Source organism: Catharus ustulatus, chromosome 5, assembly GCF_009819885.2.
Source record: "Catharus ustulatus isolate bCatUst1 chromosome 5, bCatUst1.pri.v2, whole genome shotgun sequence".
NCBI classification, from domain to species: Eukaryota; Metazoa; Chordata; class Aves; order Passeriformes; family Turdidae; genus Catharus; species Catharus ustulatus.
In genome coordinates, this window is record NC_046225.1 from 48,609,308 (window position 1) to 48,631,131 (window position 21,824).

The 21,824-nt window shown below is 38.9% G+C and overlaps 1 protein-coding gene across 1 annotated transcript in view; it reads left to right on the top strand.

The window, feature by feature from the left end:
• The window catches only part of USP46 (ubiquitin specific peptidase 46), a 37,927-nt gene extending 20,337 nt beyond the window's left edge, over positions 1-17,590 (top strand). The window contains exons 5-9 of the mRNA XM_033060806.1: positions 946-1,022; positions 7,762-7,845; positions 8,141-8,338; positions 8,907-8,985; positions 11,149-17,590. Of these exons, the coding sequence (XP_032916697.1) occupies positions 946-1,022; positions 7,762-7,845; positions 8,141-8,338; positions 8,907-8,985; positions 11,149-11,250 (540 nt within the window). The 3' untranslated portion in view covers positions 11,251-17,590. The remainder of the gene's footprint in view (positions 1-945; positions 1,023-7,761; positions 7,846-8,140; positions 8,339-8,906; positions 8,986-11,148) is intronic.
• The last annotated feature ends 4,234 nt before the right edge of the window (positions 17,591-21,824 follow it).

Sequence of the window (21,824 nt, forward strand, 5' to 3'; positions counted from 1 at the left end):
TTTAATTTTAAAAATTTTTATGAATATGACTGAATTCATATGCAGTAAGTAATTCTGCAGTCTTTAGAGTCAGTTGCAGTATTACAGGAATTAGCCATTTGGATAATTTTTTTTGTTAATATTACTTTGCCTTTGAGATTAAACATTCTTAGTGAAAAATAATTTTCAATGCATTCTGAAAATGTTTGGACTTAAATTTTTAAAATAAAAACTCTTCATTATAATTTTTTTCCTCTTGTTCCATCTAAAAAAAAGATTGTCAATGCCAAAATGATTTTGAAAAAATTAATTATTAGTGAGCCATTTTTGCCTTTAATATTTTAAATTTTTTAATCAAAATATTGACCAGGAACAATATCCAGTGGGGAAATATAGCTGTGTCAACCAGAAGTATAAACCCATCCTTTTAAATACTCAGTAGAGAGAAGGAATAACATGGTTAAGTATGACTTTTGTGATAGAAACATATTTGGAAATTATCTTCATTGCATCCTTAAGAGTGGAAATAATTATGTAAGAATAAAATGTGAATGTGTATTGTAATATGTTATACAAAGGGTAAACAAATTTCTGATTAAAAAAGAAAGGAGACTGTGTTACATAACAAGGAAACATACATAATGCACCGATCCTAAATAATAGAGGGGACGATGGTTCACCTTTACTGAACAGTAGGCTGTCATTGATAGCCCATGGTTCGTAGGGTTGGATAAGTGGAATAGACAGAAGCTTAATTATATGAAAGCTGGATTGGTACAATTACTAATAAATATCACACTCAACATTAGTCACACTGAACTTAAAAAAAAATTAAAGGCATTAAAATGAATTCTTTTTAAGTAAGAGCAATTTCTACAGAAATAAATGTCTTCAGCATTTGCTAAAGATAAAAACAGCATTTAGATGTATGGCATCTCTGTTTTACATGTATGTCTTTTGGAACAGGTTAGTAGCAAAGATGAAGATTTTCTTGACCTTTCTGTTGATGTGGAGCAGAACACATCGATTACACACTGTCTAAGGTAAATGAATGCATCTTCTTGACAGATAGTTCTAACTGCTAGATTTTTCAGGTCTAGTAGGTATAGAAAAGTAGAATAACATTTAGATTTGAATTTACTCTAAGCAGGAGAAAAATACTTTAAACTGGATGTTTCCTCTAATGACAAAACGTACATTAATGTACTTTGCTTCACTCACTTTCTCCTTCAATGTATGTGTTTGAAAGAGGAAAATAAATCAACTTTCAGGGAAAATAATTGATTGCATTGTTGTCTAAAGAACTGCTACAGAATAATAATTGGCTTCAAAGAGTTTTAAATGTGCTTATCTGTAAGCTTCTACACAAGTGCTTTGTTGATTAGGATTTATAAGCATATTAAAAGTTAAGTGTGCGTTTTGCACAGTAAGTGCTAGAGTCCATAGAGGGCAAAATATTTCAAAAGTTTATTTTATTATCAGAAATTTCTTACTCTGTGTCTCATCCTAAAATTATGTGAAGTCTTGTATTCTAAATTTCTGTTCTTCTCCTAGTATATTCTTAACTTAAAAACTCTAGATATCAAAAATTTTCAGTCTTACATGGGTGATTATTCTGAGAGTTTAAAATGTCCAGAGTTTTGACAGTAATACAATAAAACACTACCTATATTTAAGACAATATGTTGCTGTTCTAAGGTAATGATTATCAATTGGTCAAATTCCTTCAAACTCCAAAATTGCTATCAAGGTTGAAATTGCATTTATTAGTTGCTCTGGAATGCCTAGGAGGGATTTCCTGGAGTGTCATCCCAAGGTGAGAGTTACAGAAAGAGAAAGAATGTGAGGTGCTATTTCCTGAATCAGAAAGCAGTGACTTCTCTGTGAAGATGACAACTGTACTAAGTAATTTCTGTTATAATTTAAAGTTATTTCCTTCCCAGCTTCTGTTCAGTCTCCCATAGGATACTGTAGCAGTCCTTAGGCCTCAAGTAGTCCCCACTGCATTAATTAGCCTCCCTGTAATAAGTGAGCAAACCAAAGAGAGGCTATGGAATGCAGTGGCATTCTCTTTTCCTCCTGTAGTCTCTTTGCCTCTTCGCAGTAACCACTGGTTGAATCATTATTGGTACTACAGGCTTGTATTTGCACACTTTTGAGTTCTTCGCTGTAGAGTAGTGACTACCCTGAACTTGCCAGTATTACTTATCTTTCCCTATCGTGTTCAAAGTCAATTTGAAATCCCACTAAGCTGCAAGGATGCTGCAGTGCCTTTTGAAGTCCTTTCTAATCAGAGTTGTTTTTTGGTTCTGTGGCACTGGAGGCTGAGCTCTGACATTTTCTTACAGCAGAATCTGGTGAACGTATTAGAAACTTCTGCTATATGGAAGTTACCATCTGTCCTTCAACTTTCTCCAGTTTTTTATTCACATTCTTGATATTTTATCTTCTTGGAAATGTTTTGTTTGGAACGGCCATTTTATGTAAAGGCAGAGTAAGTACTTCAGTAAAAATACCAATAACTTTGTTCTACTGAACAGACAATGGCTGTAGCTTAAGACATGGAAGAGCTGCATCTGCACAACTACAACCAACAAGTGAATGGTGGAGTTGAAAGTGACTCCAAAGAGGTCAGCCCATACCTTCATGGCAGAGAGGATCCTTATCCAACCTGTTCCAGAAGATCTTTTCAGCTGTATTATCTTGATTGTCTATCCTACTCCTTCCTGTTCTTTATTACTAATAAGCTTTTCCTGCTGTATAATATGAATCTTTGATGTTTCAGTTCAAGCCTATTTCTACCTGTGCTGTGCTCTCTAGACAGAAGCCAGGGGTTCCCCCCATTCCCCTTACCAGTAGCCTTTTACATACAAGAAGAATGTAATCAGTTGGGTTTTTTTAATTTAAACAACCGAAGGTCATTCAACTTCTCAGGCTATCTTCTCTGGATCTCTGCACATGTTCATTGCTCTTCAGCTTTCTCTCCAATGGACCTCTCTCTGAACTCTTTCTTGAAGTGCTGCTGTCTAGAACAGGGCATAATATTCCAACAGAGATCTATACAACCCTGAGAAGAATGGATGCCCTAAGTCTCTTTATGCTTTCCAGTGTAGTGCCTTTACTCCAGTGGCATAACATGCATCTTGAAATTTACCCATTGCTCCTTTAGGAAATAAAGGGAAAAAAAATCCCATTTTTTTTCTTGGGGTGGGAGGTGTCGACCACTATTGACAGATTGAACACGGGAGGAGTTATCATCTCTGATCTATTCTGATTGTGTTTTATGTTAGCAACATTTCCACCTCTGTTTAGTAAACATATATGCAGTTAGAATATGGATTTCCTGTCATTGCGGTCTAGTTTATGCATTATTATGCAAGATATAAGGGCTTTTGTGATTTCTTTCAATAGGAACTTCCAAGTTATTACAGTAATGTCACAATTATAAGCCGCACCTTTTTGACTAAAATTTTGGTCCGAACCCAGAAGTGCGGCTTATAATCAGATGCAGCTTATATCTGGACAAAGAACGAAAAGTTGCTGTTTTAGTTTGGAGGACAGGTGTCTGCTGAGAAAGGCAGGAACTTCTCTTTGAAATGGAGAATGTAAACCCCCTCCCTCCAAATTATTATAATTTTGAAATCAAGGGGCTTTCAGGCAAAAATATGGGAATTAGGAATAACAGTTCTTTAATAGGGAAATTCAAATAGAAATACAGTACTACAAAGAAACAAACTCCAAACCCTGACAAATTCAGAGTGCAACCTGACACCCTGTCAGGCAGGGTGTTGGTAGCAGTCCCATTAAATGGTGGTTGCAGTCCTCTTGCTGTGACAGATGTGATTCAGTTGAAGCAGTGCTCCTGCAGAAGGTGCAGTTTCCCTCCGGAGGTCCAGTGGTGATGTGGAGAAATCCGGTTTTTCTCTGGAGTCCAGTGGAGAAAGGGGCTGCCTTAGTGTCCCAAAACCTCTGTTTTTATATTGGTAAGAACTGTTGGGCTCTTCCCCCTGGCTGGAGCAACTTCCAATGGTATGCAGTAATTTTATCAGTCACACAGTGGGACTCAATGGGTCATTAGCAGAAAATGACTCTCTGGAGGAAGGATGGGTTGTGAAAAGATAAAGAACAATGCCCTGCCTGGTTTCAATGGATGGCCCGTTAGCAGAATATCTCCTGTGGAGATAAGGATCACTGCCCCCACCCTCAAGAGATGGTGATAGAATAGATACCTTTTATCACACTCTGTATTGTAACGTGCGGCTTATAATCAGGTGCGGCTTATGTATGGACAAAGAATGAAAAGTTGCCGACACCCGGAAAGTGCGGCTTATAATTGTGAAATTACTGTACTCTTTTTGGAATCTTTGCTGTTACCTTTTTTTTTAACACTGCTTTGCTGTGTCTTAATAGCTTTGAGGGCTGCTGCATTTAAAAGGTAAAATACAGAAAAGCTGTGCAAAATAACATTTAAGTATAATGAATCTCTTTACCACTAGAACTGAATGTTCTTCTATTTCTCTAGTTTTTCAAAATGTACAAGGTCCTTGTGTGCTCAAGATGTACAAAGAACAGAAAGAATACAAGCCTCTGGCACAGTCTAAGCCCACAGGATAGACAGTTGGGCCTGAAGCAATAAAAGTCTAATAACAAATAAAGTATATATCCATTGCTTTTATTTCCACTAGGAGTTGCAAAGTTTACTAGTACGTTTGATCCTGACTTGTGTAATAATTTATATTACACTAATAATTCTCTCATCTCTTAAAGCACAAAATTTATATTATTTATGCATATAAATAATAGAAAGCATCTTTCACTCTGTAGCAGAGAGGCTGTAGAAGCACAAGGTCAATGATAAGTTAGTACATCTTAAGCAGGTATATTTTAAAATTTCCTTTTGCTAAAATAACATAAGCAGAATGCAGATTGGGCTATTAATGGAATAAGAGAGAGACATATCTTGAAACTAGCTTTGGAGGTCTAGAGAAAAGTTCTGCAAAACTGTGGCTCTTGCACATCAGGCTTTGTGAACTTCAGTCAGTGATCTGTTGTTTTTAACTGTTCAACATCTGCTAGAAGATCCATGCTGAAAATTCTCAATTGTTGAAAGAGTTACTGAAGTTGCAATTATTTCAATGCCTAACCATTTTTTCAGTGAAGCATTTTTTCCTAATACTACTAATAATAGATACCATAATGCTACTAATAAATAAACAAACAAACAAACAAACAAACAAATAAATAAATACAGTAAATTCACGAATACAAGCCGCACTGAGTATAAGCCGCATCACTGGGTGTTGGCAAACATTTTGGTTTTTGTCCATAGATAAGCCGCACCCGAATATAAGCCGCTTTGTCGTTCGCAGTGAGGACCCACGTGCAATTAGTAACAGAACCACGGGAGGGCGGGGTTTACTGGCTGAGCTAAGGCTGTGCAGGCTCGGCCCGCTAGGGGCCGCTGACGGGGCCAGGTGGCCCAGCACGGTGCTGCAGCTCGGGGCCGGCCGCCGCTGCCACTGGGCTCGGTCACCCCGGGTCGGCGCTGCCCCGCGGTGGCAGGCAGGGACGGAGCTTCCCCTGCTCCTACGGCAGCGGCGGCGGGCGGGGACGGAGCTTTCCTGCGCCCGTGGCGCTGGGGCGGGCAGGGACGGAGTTTCCCCGCTCCTGCCGCGGCGGCGGCGGGCGGGGACAAAGCACCCCGTCGGCTCCCCGAGCCGCGGCAATGGCTGCACGGGGCTCCTGTCGGCTCCCCGAGCCACAGCAATGGCGGCGCGCGCTTCCCCCCCTCCCTGGGCCGCAGCAATGGTGGCGCGCGCTTCCCCCATCCTCCCTGGGCCGCAGCGATGGCAGCGCGGGGCTCCCGTCGGCTCCCCGAGCCGCAGCAATGGCGGCGCGGGCTTCCCCCCCCCTCCCCAGGCCGCAGCAATGGCGGCGCAGGCTTCCCGCCCCCTCCCCGGGCCGCAGCAATGGCGGCGCGCGCTTCCCCCCCCCTCCCCGGGCCGCGGTAGGGGCGGCCCGGGTCCCCCCTCTCCTCCCCGGGCCGCGGCAATGGCGGCGCCGGGCCCCCCCCGTCTCTCCCCTGGGCTGTGGCAGAGGAGGAAAGAGAGCTCTCCTGCCTCTCTCCCCGCCCCCCGTTCTGCCTACAGGGAGCCAGGCTCCACCTGCGGTGCAACAGAGTAGCGATTTGTAACAATCGCAAAATGCCGACTTTGCAGCTGCTCGGCTCAGCACTCTGGCAGGCACTTCTGAGGTTGTATTAGCCGCTCCTGATTATTAGCCGCATTTCCGGTTTAGGAGCAAAATCTTAGTCAAATTGGTGCGGCTTGTATTCGTGAAATTACTGTACTACTGCTACTAATAGTAATACTAATGACAGGTATTAATACCATCAGAATAACTAGTACATTTTAAACAGCATTCAGAAACTCTTTGGGTTTAATTAATTTTCCTGGAAGGATTGGCATAGAGCAAGCCAATACCTATCAAATTTCTACTATCTGCACATTTCTTCATGTTAGAAAAATATTATTTCCTTGCTTAACTTTGAAATGGGAAGAAAACTAATACATTTCCCAAATTTGTTTGCTTTTTTTAAGAAATTGAGACTGTAGGCTTTGAAAATAAACATCAGACTCTTTCCATAACAGCAAACCTAAAACTTTCACAGGCACATTCTACTGAGTCTTATGTTCCCTGGACATATAACTAATCTTTAATATTTTCTAAAGGTTCAGCTCTTGAATTATGATTCCCTGAAAGGTTACTGTGTTTTTCAGAGCAATTGGCTGAATTCGGTTAATTTTGTGTTTCAATTCAAATGTGAAATCAGGTACTGAGATCAGTGTTTACCACTGAAGCAAATCCTTCCCAGTGATTTATTTTCTTTTAGACAAAAAATACTACTTATGATCAAGGTTTAGCTGTAACTTATCTTTCAAAAGATGTATTTTTTCCTAAATTTCAGCACTCTCTCGTCAATGTGAAGACCTTATAAAGAAAATAAATCAGTAAAAGTATTCTCAGTTATTAAAAATATTATGCAGTCATATGAAGTGCTTCTTTGTCACACTCTGTCAACCATTAAACTTTTATGAAGTTATATCATTAACTTCTAATATCTATGCCCTAGCAAACTATATAGTCTTAATCTCTCTCACCTACCCCTGTAGTGATGATGTCAGGAAGAAATAATCATCCAGAATCTCCAAGTGTATTTACTTGATCAGGATTTACAAAATTTTCTATACCAGCCACCTCTTTCCTTTTTTAGAAAACAAAAAAGTACAATCTAAAAACTTCTGGGTGACTGTTCAAAAGGTTAGAGGATGCAGGAAACTAAGTTCAATTTATTTCTTCTTTGTAAGAGGATTCAAACCTCTCTTATGGAAGAACACCATGAAATGTGAGATATTTGGGGATGGCAGAACTGCACTTAAAGCTGCTTCATTCTGCAAATAATTTAAATAGAAACAGAATGAATCGAATGATTATGCCCAAGTCTGGGCAGCCCTTTATATGAGAGATCAGAATTAGGTCCCATTTCAGACGCTTGACCTCTCATTCGTATCGTATAGAGGGCCTCAGCTCCTAATATAACTTGTTATACAGCCAGATAACCTAATTCCATTTGCAAAGCCCAATGCAGTCACTTCAGATGCTTTAGAAAACTGGAATGGGTGAAGATTTCATCCTGTGTGTCATTTGGGTTCCAGTTCATCAGCCCAAGTGGGACGAATGTATTCATATGCTTAAAGAACTGATGATTGTATTTATTTACAGAGACTTCAGTAACACAGAGACACTATGCAGTGAACAGAAATACTACTGTGAAACTTGCTGCAGTAAACAAGAGGCGCAGAAGAGGTGAGCAAAGAGCAGGCTGTTTCACCATGCCGCTCCTGGCCTCTGGCAAACTTACTTACTCCTTGATATTTATTGTGTTTAAATACGTGGAAACCTTACATCCAAAATGCATTCTCTGTGTGGACCAGAGAACCTGAAGACAGATCTAAAGGCATCTTAGTCTAGAAGCTACTTCTAGTTGACTATTGTTACTCACAAAATGCTTTTATAATGCAGACATTTGCTTATTAAGGGAAGAGAGAATGGCGTTGAACTGGTCAGGTGTTTATCACATGTGTTCTTACTGGTTTTACAGGATGAGAGTAAAAAAACTGCCCATGATTCTTGCCTTACACCTCAAGAGATTCAAGTACATGGAACAATTGCACAGGTACACGAAGCTGTCCTACCGGGTGGTGTTTCCTCTGGAGTTACGGCTCTTCAACACATCCGGCGATGCCGTCAACTTAGATCGGATGTACGACCTGGTAGCTGTTGTTGTTCACTGTGGAAGGTAATGGACTGCCAGGGGCACCACAAGCTATTGCCAGATGTTTGCCAAGGGCAGAGCTATCCCTGGCAAAATGTGGGGAGAATGGGAGGCAGGGCTTAAAGCCTGCCGCTGCACAGGCTTGCATGTCTTGGGCTGAACCGTTTAGTCAACCTCCCTCATTTAGTTCAAATTGATGAAACTACCTCCTTCCTCACAGGACCCCTTAAAAAATTTGGGAGCCAGAACTCTGTGAGGGCCAAAGGCTGTCATCATGTAGACCCCACAACAGATCACCATGGTCAATTTTCCCTCCTATACTGAGTTCTAAAAGTTTTTGAAGTATTTGTTCTGTAGGATAACTCACTAAATGGTCCTGGCACAGATGAAAGCACCTTTAACTTTCATTGATTATCTTTGCAACAAGTTAAAATAAAAAGGTGAAAGGAGTAAATGTCTAGTGTACCACCACATTTGGATTTGCCTTGTTTTTCATGACATTTAGTTATAATTCTGCATTCATAATGAAATGTGACTTATCAAAATGGACTCAGTATATTCTAATATTTTGGGGTTTTGTTTTGCTTTCTAGTGGGCCAAATCGGGGGCATTACATTACTATTGTGAAAAGTCATGGATTTTGGCTCTTGTTTGATGATGACATCGTAGAGGTCAGTATGCTGAAGGTCATGAGCACAACTTTTGTCTTAATGTTTTCTTCTCTACTTGGGGTTAAAATTCTGATCCAGAACTGGGTAGAGATTGCCAGTCTGCAAAGCCACAGTTTGGCTGGAATGTTTATTTCAACTCTGTTAGGAAGGAAGATTGTAAGCAAAATTATTAATCCTGCAACTTGTGTCAGAGGGTTTTTTTATTTCATAGCAACATCAAATGATTTTAAATACCAGACTTTAAGAGTTTAATTTTGAATGTTTTCTATATGTAATAAAATAAATTTAATTAATTAAAACATTATTACAGTAATTTCACGAATACAAGCCGCAGCAAGAAGACTAAAATTTTGGTGGAAACCCGAAAATGCGGCCAATATTCCAGTGCGGCTAATCTATGGACAAAAATGTGATGTCTGCCCTTACCTAGTATCATGCTGGTCCAGTCCCGAGCCAAAACAGTCTGAAATCCATGGTTTCCCGTGTTCCGACGATGAACCAATCAGAGAACAGCTTATTGCCTGCCTGTGGATGGCGGCGTTACTGAGGGGCGGGGGTTGTTATCGGGGTGAGTTACCTCGGCGAGTTACCTCGGCAGTTCGATAAAAGTGTGTGATATTTCTCTGTACTTTTTAAAGTGTTTTCAGTCTTGTGCGGCTACGGGGCTGGCTGGGCTCGCAGGGAGAGGGCTGGGGGAGCCTCTCTCCCCGCAGGGAGAGGGATGAAGCGGGCAATCGGCTCGCAGGGAGAGGGCTGGGGGAGCTGCTCAGCCCGCAGGGAGAGGGCTACAACGACCGCTCCCCCCGCAGTCGCAACGGCTACAACGGGGCCGCTGCCCCTGCGGGGCTGTGAGGGCCAGAGCGGCGCTCGCCCCGCGGGCCGCGGGGGCTAAAACGGGGCCACTCCCCCCGCGGGCTGCGAGGGCCAGAGCGGCGCTCCCCCCGCGGGCCGCGGGGGCTAAAACGGGGCCGCTCCCCCCGCGGGCTGCGAGGGCCAGAGCGGCGCTCCCCCCGCGGGCCGCGGGGGCTAAAACGGGGCCGCTAGCCCCCGCGGGGCTGCGAGGGCCAGAGCGGCGCTCCCCCCGCGGGCCGCGGGGGCTAAAATGGGGCCGCTCCCCCCGCGGGCCGCAAGGGCTACAACGGCCGCTCCTGTGCCAGCACGGAGCACAGAGATGTGGCTCCGCTCGGAGCTCAGCTGCCTGCCCCCGTGGCTGAGGGGCTGTTTAAAGGCAACGCGGATCCATTGGGAATGCTCGCAAAATGACCACACTATTGTTCCTCTCTTTTTCGGCTTGTAAATAAAGGGTGTGTCTTTTTTCACTTGGAAACAATGTTTCCGAGGTCGGCAGTAAGCCAGTAAGCCCCAGCGATCCCGCGATTGTGTTACTAAATGACGATTTTGTGAAAGTTCGCTGCGAACTAAAGTGCGGCTAATATTCCGGGTGCGGCTTATCTATTAACAAAGGCAACAATGTTGCCAACACACCAGCAGTGCGGCTTATATTCCGTGCGGCTTGTATTCGTGAATTTACTGTACTTGGTAAAATTGAACTAGGTAAAGCTAGCATTGCCATAGAATTTTCATTTTTGAATAGGGAAGTTACAAGAAAGTCTGAATTGTGTTGTTGATCTGGGATTGCCTGAACATAGATTAGAGTAGAATCTGTCCCACAGCTATTGCAGATTCTGTCTAAGCATTCTGAAATTCAGCCTTACACAAACCCTTTATACCATTGTGGCACATTGGCAAAATTGAGGTTTCAAGTCTGATTTCCCAAGAGATGAGGAAAATAAGCACTGGGATGCTGGATGGGGCTAGTCTGGAAGAAGATTTCTGAAAATTTGAGAAAGATGGGATCACATGGCCACATTTATGTGTTTTAACAGTGTTCCTTACTGCATTCCTAGGAGTCTCTCTGTTATTGGAAAAAAACCTAATTCAGTTAGGTTCAGTGACAGAAACATACCTATGACTTTCATGAGTGAGATCAGCAAAACTCAGCGCCTAATCTTTACCCTTTCACTGCTTAAATTACAATCAGAATTTGCTAATTGCTGCCTCTAAACAAAAAACTGAATTCGTCTTTTCTGTTCATACAGTCATTTAATGTGTGTTTGGTATTTGTTTTATCTAACAGCATATTAAAAAATACTTGTTTTGCAGAAAATAGATGCTCAAGCTATTGAAGAATTCTATGGTCTGACCTCTGATATATCAAAAAATTCGGAGTCTGGCTATATTTTATTCTATCAGTCAAGAGAGTGACTTGGCAGACTGTAATAATTGCACAAAAGGATGCTGCACGCAAAAGCAGGTGATGGCTCCCCTGAACTGACTTTTACACAGACCACATCTCAGATGGTTGAACAACAATACAGTGTCTCCTATTCAATGGTCTATGTGATGTTGACTGTAACCGTCCATTTTTGACATTCAGAACCTTGTTTTAGGGGGGGGGTGTTTGTAGTTTTTAAGTCTGATTGAAGAGCTAATTGAAGTCAGATTTTAGTGGAATTTATATGGACTAACATTTACAGATAATAAGATTTGGATGTCAACTGTTAAACTCAATCCAACTAGAGTAGTATTTTATATGAAAGTGTTCATTACATGTAGGGCAAAATTATTTAAAACTTTATAGATGGTTTTGGAGTGTGTTGATTTACAAAGCATTCCTTTAATCCTGACATATACTTATCCCTTCTAAGTGTAAGGAAAAAAATCAATTTCATTATGATTTGAGTTGTGGTTGTATAGGGGATTTTTTTACTCATTACTCTGCTGCAGAAAAGATACTCTCCAAAAATCATTTAAATTTTGGTTGTTAAAAATTTTCAGTATGTAACCACAGACCTAAAATTCACATAGAGGGATTTAAATAACACTGGAACTAAGTAATTCTGTGTGTTCAGTCACTTTGTCATGAGATAGTACAGATGAAGTGAGATTTCAGAACTTACAAAGCACTGGAATAAAGGGAGTAAGATCACACATATGATATAGAGTAAATTGCTTTTATAAAGATTTATCTTATCTTTTTGTTAAAATTATATAATAGATTGTTTACTTTGATTGTGTTTGCAAAGATTGCAATACTGCTCACGTGTAACATATCCATCAGGACTGAAATTATCCAGTCCATTTAAATAAGCATTGTTTGTACATAAGACACATCTTGATCCTGCAATTTTCTAAATATCTGTAGGTCCCATTTTCATTTCTCAAGACGGAGTCCACTTCTTAGAACAATAATACATAGCAACCACTAGTGTACACACTATCATGTATATATCATCCTTAACATTTTGGTCATATTTCACAGAGTTTTGTCACACAGAAACAGATAGGGATCTGGAGTGATTGATTTTAAAATTAGTACAAAAGGCTTAGTTTGTGATTTCCCTGGGTGAATTTGACTGGCACTTGTCATGCGCCAGCTAATAAAATTTCTGAATTCACCTGAATACCTGAATTTGGCAAAGAATAAATGTAGAAGAAAGTATCAGTAGGGTTTGAGAAGGGACTGATAGTGGCTTGAGTCAGTGGTAATGCTGGTTAACTACTTTGTTCAGTTTGACACTTTCACTCCATTACAGAGTTCTTGAACTTTAATAGCCAAAGCCCTATTCCAATGACATCAACAGCAAAAACACTCTTCTTGTCTTAATGAGGACTGACAGTTGGTTCTAGTATTTATAAGGAAATATTATCATCTCACAAAATTTTTTTCTACCTGTTACATTTTTTTCACTCATTATATGTTTATCAGACAATGTTGCTTTTTGTCCTTTTCTTTAAGAAGCCTGCCTGACACTTCATGGCCAACACTCCATTTTGAGAAGTGGCTTTTGAAGTGCAGCTACATCTCATATTTTAGTCTTCTGTAGAAAAGATAATAATGTTTTTCATTGTACTCTACTGTGAATGTGAAATATCTTTTGTGAGATATTGGTGAAAATGAAGTAGCTTCTACTGTAACATCATCTGAAGTTCAGTTGGATTTGTCAATGGCCATTTTGTCAACTAAGGCAATGTAGCACTTTACACTGAATGAGAAACAGAAGTGGACTTTTCAGCTAAGATTATTTGTGATTTATGATGTTATTATACTGATGCAAGAAAACAGATTTAGAATGTAACCTTAGAGGATTTAAGTGAATGATAGTAGTGGTCTACAGAGATCACTCTCATGAATGAAGGCTGGTATGCAGGCTCAAGACAAGCATGATTAGGATGCAGCTCTTACTCTTTTATTGATGTTAGAATGAAATGTTCTCTCTCTAATACAGAATATAGACATCCTATAGCAGACTTCAACTCCCTCTGAGACCTGGGAGCTTTTCCACTGAAAAGCTAAACCTGCAAATCCCTCTTTAATTGATTTATTTATAAACATTCAGAATTTCTGTACAAAAATATAAAAATTACTGGCCTTTTAAAATGGATAAGGTTTCCTCACTGTGAATGAATTCACTTTCTAGATCAGCAATAATCAGTGCTGGTCCAAAGGTCTGTATTTCGCAGTTTACTACTGAATATTCTTACAAGATTCTTTAGTTTTAAAAGATTCAACAAAACAGATATTCTTAAGGTATCATTTGAATCTTCAGGGCTCATGTTTATATGAAAAGTAATTTTTCATAAAAATAATTTTTAAATCAGTTCAATTTTAGGAAACATTTTTCCTTATTTCAATAGACTTATGTGAAAATTAGTTTTTAAAATGTTAATATTTTGAATTAATATTTAAATGCTAAACCACAGGATAATAATCTCTGGTTTTCTCCACTGCAAGACAGCTTTAGATTGTAAAACATATAGATCATAGCAGTAAGTTATTGAGAGTAAAATTACTAGAATAAGCTGTTTCATAAAGTATGAAAAAGCATTTTTAATTCATGCTAGCCCATGAAAAGATCACGAGTATCACTCCAGTTCAGCATCAGTAGTTGACATCAGCTCTGAAACATTGTGGAATCCACACTTCATATTAACACTAGCTAAACTAGGCAGCATTTTCTTTTGATTAACAAAGTTGCCATCACTATTCTATAAATTTGATCCAGTCTCCAGTGTGCTGAATGTCTTGACTTCAGTCCAAAAGCTGACACAGCTGTATGACTAGTGCTAGTCGAGGCAGAGGAACTCTGTCAAATTAAGCACATTCACTCAAGTTTTGCAGGATTGGGATCCCAAACAATCATATGGTGTAAAGTATTTTGTCTAATTAAATAAAGCATAATTCCTTTCCTCTTATGCTTGTGCATACATTTCCAGTCCCTTATGAAAGAATGGAAAAATACCTAAAACAGTAAAAGCTTTTCAGCTAGCAGTTAGAAAACAAAATGCTAGTACAGATCTCTAACGCTATTCTGTGCTTACCTAAAATGACTGTATTTTATGGTGTCAGGTTCTAGGTATATTAGGTCTAACAACAATTGAACTTTTCCAGTTGTTTCCCATGCTGTAGTTGAGATGCATTGTCTATTTATAAATGCTATTACAATATTCTCTACTTTGAAAAAAAAAAAAAGTTTGACTTGTCTTTCCACAGCACTGCAGTGCTGATGAATCAGTTACCTTAGAGGATGAGCTCAGAATTCTGCTCTTACATTTCCAAGAACAGGCTGTTGGAATTTTATGGAATTTCTAATTTGGGGACATAGCAGAGGAAAGCAGAAGAGTGGAGTGACGGAAAAGCCGTACCAAAGAAACAAAACACCTTTTTGAAATTAGGTCCCAAAATTACTCCTGTCAATTCTATTTCAACAATTTAGTTACCTCTGAGTACTAGATTATGTATGAGAAGTCTTGTTCCTTTAGCAGTTGGAATAAAGAAAACAAAGCAGTAGGAGTTTCCTTCATATAAGGTTTAATAAAAACATTAAAGACCTAACAAAATTAAATTGAAATTCACCTTACACAATAGATCTTAAAGTGCTACCATAACCTGTCTTTTCTCTTCAGACATCACATTTCAGTCACTCATCTGTTCCAACATCATGTAGTTGGCACCTGAGCTGACAGCTTGCAGCTCCCAGTGATTTATTTGATGCCCCTCAACAGCAGACCCTCCTTGTTTTATCTCTTTTTTGCTGCATGAATCTGATAGTTGGGAGCAGTGTCTTACAGCTGAAAGAATACTAGAAATTTTAACAAGTTTTGGCTGTGTACCTGTTCTTTGCTAGTAACTTTCAGAAGGGTTTGTTTTAATTTATTTTTCTTTTGTTGGTCTATTACTGTATTTGTATAGTAACTTATGTGGTTAATACTATTTGTTTTGCTTTAATTTTTATGTACTTTGGGGTTTTTTTGTAATGTAATCAACCTAAGCACTTTAAGCAACAATGTCAATCTTGTGAAATTCCAATCGGCTTAATATTTTGCCTTTGTCTTACTGCTTTTGCAGCTGTTTGCTTGTGATCCAATACCTCTAGTTACAACTCAATTTCCATTTTTAGGCTTGTAGTCCTAGCTGGGTTGTAAAATTGGAAAGCCCAAGCATTTTCACACATATTTGTTCATGTGTAAAAAGAATGGAGTGTTTACTGTGTGTCTGCTACAACATCAGTGTGTACCTGACGAGCTGCACTGCACATTTCACAGCCTCTTTTGCTCTCTGCCTGCTAAGCCATCTGAGGATGACTGAAATACTTCCATCTGTGACACAGTTATCAATGACTAGAATCCAATTCTTACAGGAGAATTTTCTTTTACCAGACACAGTGTCAGCTCTCAGTCAGCTGATAATACAGATACTGCTCTCTTTGCTATTTTATCAGTGCTTTGTTCAGTCTCAACTGTGAAAAATCTGAGAAGCCACAATTATTCTTGGCTACTGTGTGCATGCTGGCAAGGAGAGAAAATTTTAGCATCTTTCTTCACTTGGGCCAAAATAAAGCAAAGAGATAATGAAGTAAGATAAGTGCTTATGTAAAATGATGTTTTTAGAGGACAGCATCTGTGGTGTTCATATCAGAAAGTCACTGACATTCTGTGTTGTTGATGCAGGGTTATTCCTAGTGCTTTAGATATGGTATTTTCTTTGATCAATGAAAAGACCAGAACTTTTTCCTGTTGCATCTGTTCTGATACTGAGGTGGTGCTTCTCAATTTAACATGGCTCTTACTATGTAAATAGCCCTTGGCAAGCCTCAATAGACACCCATTTAATTTCTTTCCAGTTAATATGCATTACTTCAAAGAGATTGCTTGAACCTGTCTAAGAGATTTATTCAGATAACACAGTTCTTTTGCATACAGGGTCAAATAACACCTATCAGGAGGTATGTGCCCACCTGATGGGACCATCTGGCTAAACCCACACCATTTTACATACTAATGATTCTTAACCCTCTAGGAGGTTTGCTTGCTGGCTTTGCCTGACTGATTTAATATGAAACTGCAAATAACACTCTTTATTTGTGGTCTCAGAGTTGCTATAATTCTTTAATAAATTCTGTTTCATTTGGTTATCAGGACTGGGACTATTGTACTATGTAAAGCAAATTAAGTTGTGTGTGCCATTCACAGCAGTCAATTTAACAGCCTAATGCTTCTGATGAAGGGTTGCAGGTGGCAACTTCACTGTATGTAAGAATAGAAAAGAGTAAGTTATTTATCTGTGATAGCACAATATGTCTATAGGAGAAGCTGGACTGACATGCAGCCTCCTAACCTCCATCCCCTAGAGAATCCTAACCCTTCTCAGAGGCTTCCAGAGTGGCAGGACTGAGCCCTTCATGAAGACTCTTGCAGTTCACCGAAACGTTGCTTGCTCCAGTAGATAATTAATGAGTATTTGCAACCCCTCTGTCCCCGCTCCCAAAATCTCATTAATAGGCATACATTCCTTGAAGAGGCTGAGCTTAAACCTCACCTTTGTGTTTGCAATGCTGCTCATGTTTGAAATGTCCCACACCAGACTCTGGCCACATACTAAGTTGTTTCCTAGTCCTCTCTAAACTCTCATTTTAACAGCAAGAGCAACATCAAGGCAGCCATGTTACAGGTTCCAGTGCTTTTTCTGGAGACAATTTTCTAGTCTCAGTAACTTTCGTTTCATCACCTAACACAAGCTCCATAACTTATCATGATGCTTTAGGAGTAAAGCTACCATATTCTGTATGAATATGAATGGAGGGTAGGAGGAAAAAGAGAGAGAAGAGGATGAAATATGGAAAGGTTGGGTTTTTTCAGAGGCTTTGAATATGTGTATCTATTTGTAAATATATAGTCCCCTCTCTACCTTGTCGAAATGATGCAATCATAATAAAACTACTTAAATTTTGTGCTAGTTTTTTAAATGGAATAGGAATTTAAATGGAATGGAATTAGAAATTAGAATTGCAAAATTGTAAGGCAGGCAACTGGGGACACATACAAACACTGAATTTCTAGTACAGCGTACAATTCTCAACATATGTGTACAGACGAATATCTGCTCTTTTTAATCATCATGTACATGTACATGTAACTGAACCCTGCACCACCTGCAGAACTGTAAGATAAAAATCATGTTGGTTATTAAGGTTGTAACATAAGAAAACAGTATTTTCTCCTGTTAACATGTTTATATTTTACATAAAATAAACTCCCTAGCTGATCTCGCTTCCATTCATTTTGCTTTGACTTTACATGGAGCCATACTAAGGCTGAGCATTGATGCCGGTTGTTGCACAACATGATTCTGAACGTCAGATACCTGTGTTTTACAGGACTACAGATGCTTGCTTTTTATTTCATTTAATATGATCATCACACTTAAAGTGACTTCAGAGAATATTTCACCACATGGGCTGACTGCCTCTGAAGTGTCTTAAGAGAACAAGTTTTGCAAGTAGTTTCTGAGTTGGCTTGGTAGAATATGCATACAATTGCATGACTGAGCTGTACCCAGTTAAAGCACACCACTGACCTTGACAAGTTTCTGACATGTTTCAGTTAAAACTGAAGAGAATAAAAATCAGCGAGAACTGAACTACCTTTTACATGAGGAAAAAATAAGCCTTTCTGCCTGGGATTTTTCCTGTGACTAATGGAGTGGGAAAGGATTTTGCTAATGAGGTCTAAAATTTTGTCAAAGAGTTGAAAGGTTCCTGTTATCTACCGATTTTCCTTTAGTTGTTCATTAACAAACACAATTTACATTCTCAAAAGTGAGATAAAAGGCTGGAATTTCTTGCTCCTGTCCAAATACACTCACTTTATTCCTTCAGAATCATTCAGGGAACTGAAATCATAGCTGTCAATCTGAATGCTATATTTATAGCTAACACGCTGTAAGATTTATGTCACATCAGAACTATCAAAGGACTGGGTTGAAAAACACTTCATATCCTAGAGTACTATTTCCTCCCAAATTAAAAATATTTGAAATACCTTCAAATTTATTCCTGGGTTATTAGGACATAAGCATTTGACTGCAGAATGGAGACAGAAATTTAAAACACAGGAGATGACTGAAATAAATAATCACAAATCCAGCCTTTTAAAACATTTTGAAGAAATAGAATTTATGGTGTACAAATAAAGAAACCAATAAAAATTTTCCAGTGGCAGGATTCATAATCACTGTAATGGGTTCTACTAGAATTTCTCTCACTTTAGGAATGCACTTTCCTAGAAGATGCATGATGTTTACCCGTATCTGTCTTCTTTAGCCTTTTGTATGAATTAGATTAATAATTTTACATTAGACTGGGTTATGTTCTGTGCACCAGATAACCAGAGAAATGCTAAAAATATAGTTTAATATGAATTGAAAGTTAGATATGGTAGGAGAAAATTGTAAGGTTACTCATTTAAATGTACTCACCAGACTTCAAACAATATTATTAGACATGACTAAATACATGACATGGAAAACCACGTTCCACGTTTCTGGAGATATCAATTTTCTTGAATGCTTGTGTTCAACTTAAAAATCTAGTAAAAATTCTTAAAGAAGCAAAACAGGACAATGATTTTCAATACATATACATACACACACACATATATATGGCAACAGAAGATTTTAATTATCTGTTCTGAAAAAATCTTCCTCTTATTAATTTTTTCATAAATGCTTGTAGATCACTCCATCACCTTGTTGAATTTCACTCCCCTCACTGCACAATGCATAGTTTAACCCATCACAAACTCTTCACCTGGTGCTAATAGTGCATTTCTTCTCACCATGAATACAGAAACAGCAGAGGAGTCAACATCCTGAAGTTTGCAGGTTGTCCCAGGATGCACGGAGAGATCTACCAGGGTCAGATAAAAGTCAAGAGGTGGAGGTTGATTGAAACTTTTTTCCAAATCACTGCAAGTGTAAAATAAAGAGGTCAATACTGAATGAAATTTGGAATAAAACAGAGTGAAACATCCTTTGGATTTCATTTGACACACTTATGAGAAAAAATATTCAAGTCATGTACAGGGCAGAACGTAAGATGCCAAAACAGAAGATACAGACATCACCCGATATTGCTAATCAGACATCACAAATGCTTAGAGAGCAACTTTTACCATCAATCACTTCACTATAGCTGTAAAGAAGCTCCAGGTAGGTTTGCAGCTTTACAGTGGGATCAGTAATAACAAAATCTGGAATAAAGTTTCTTATGCTATCCTCATAAAAATTCTGGTGTGCAGAGCTGCTTTTTCTGTGCGACTTAAGGCATGGTAATGTGTGGAACACTGAACATTGGAGAAGAACTACTACTACTACTACTGCTGAAGGTGTGATTATCTCCATTCTTCAAAAACAAGTTTCAGGAGCACAAATAAAATCTTCAATTTTGTTTATTCACTTATCATGTAATTCTCACTGTCATTTATGAAGCATTTTTCATTCTCAAGGTAGTTTACCTGATAATCAAGTAACTGTCCAACTCTTAATTTGGTGAAAATGGTTAGAAATTGGGTAATGTGTGCCAAAAATTGCTAATATTTTAGATAGCTTCAACTTGAGCTGAATCTGGCCACCACTCAATTAGAACACTTGAACTGTAGGAACATTTTCAACAGCTCCTCAGTAGCTACCTTGATGACCTCTTCACTCCTGGTGATGCCTGGAGAGGCTACCTAGACCAGAGACTAGACAGAGTTAAAGGATAAAGGCAAGTATTTATTGAAAGGTTTTCTCAAGGTACACCTTGGGCAGTGCAGGAGTCTTACAGAGACTACGCTACTACTTGGTGGATGACAATCACGAGTTTTTCAGACAGATAGAAGTTTGGTCTATTTGCATATCTGAGGTTAATTGTCCGATTACAGCTTCAGATAATGTAATCACATTCCCCCAGTTTGCTCCCCCCAATTCACTTTTTGTTTACATTTTTCAGGGCCTGAGACAGCAAGGTGTCCTTGAGTTTCAGCCCTCTTCTAGGGAAATTGTTTTGTCTGAATAACATGGGAGAACAGTAGCTGACAGGCTATGGAGTTTCAGAGTTATAAACCAAAGCAGTACTGATCTGAAGACTATAAAAGCTAAAACTTAAGGCATCACTGGATGCAGTTCAAAGTGCAGATCTTGTAGCACATCATTCCAGTATAACCTGATGCTTTGCTATCTCTCATGAAGCTCATCTTGCCTGACTGTTCTGGGGCAGCTGAGATTACTCAGGAAGTTTGTCATTACAGTGCTTTATTTTCCAAGGAATTAATTGGTTTTCTTTTGCCCCTTAGTAATTGTTAATTATTACACACTAGCAGAAAATATTAGGTAAAGCAAGGATCATGTCATTTATTTATGGTTTAATTTCTCTTCATTCTGGATATGCGTTTTCAGATGAAGAAAAGTATTCTGAGGTGAGGTCACACAGTTTTAATTCTGCCTGCATCAATAAGATGAGTAGTTCAGGCAGACCAGTGTTGACTAAAACAGCAGCATGACACTGTCTTGCCCATCAGAATATGGCCTTGAGGACAACATAAAGCCCAAAACGTAAACAGAATTCTTCCCCCTAACCTTTATAACTATGACATTTTAAAATACTCAAGCACAGGTTGCTAATTCTACTGTTGACATTTATGGGATATTTCTGGGCATACTGCATCACCATCCTGTCATGTTGTTTCAACCAACATTGAATCAACCAAATTTTTGTATTAACATCCTTCAGAGTAGTATTCAATATTTATATTAAATTGTATTTTTACCATGACTTAAAGAACATGGTTCATGATAACTAAAACTTTATTTTATGGCAATGTTACACATTCATACTTATTTATTGTTCCCAAATGCAGTTACAGAGGATGAGAAAAGACAATCAGTTTATCCTAAAGTAAGTGGTACCGCAGAGCCCAGCCAGTGTTTGGTGTGGTAACGGCTGTGAATAAAGGCTCACTGTTTAGTGTCTCTGTTTAGTTGTCATGACACTTGTAAAAGTAATGTACCTGGAGAATGTGTTTCCTTAATATAGTGAATCTCTTGCTCTCACTCTTGTGCAGCTAATCCCCACCTCCAGATACTGAGCTGGAAACAAACCACTTAATTCACCATACTCTAAATGCAGTTGAACTTTATATATCCAAAGGTATTTTACCCAAAATCTCTGTAATATGATAATGAACCATATCTCCCATGTGATTTTTTTTCATGAAACTGTGTTAAATTTAAATTCATTATACTATTTCTTAATGAAAAATAATCAAGATGCAGGTCGTCCTCCAGTAGCAGACCTCTAGTGTCATTTTGTAGCCTTTACATTCGGGTGTTGGGATTTTATTTCCTATTAGCCATTATGTATGGGCTTCTTTATTTTACCTGTTACTACTGTGATTTTGAGCAGTATAATCTACTATTTCAGCACTCCTTGAATGGAAGAGTACTTATCTTTTCTTTCTCC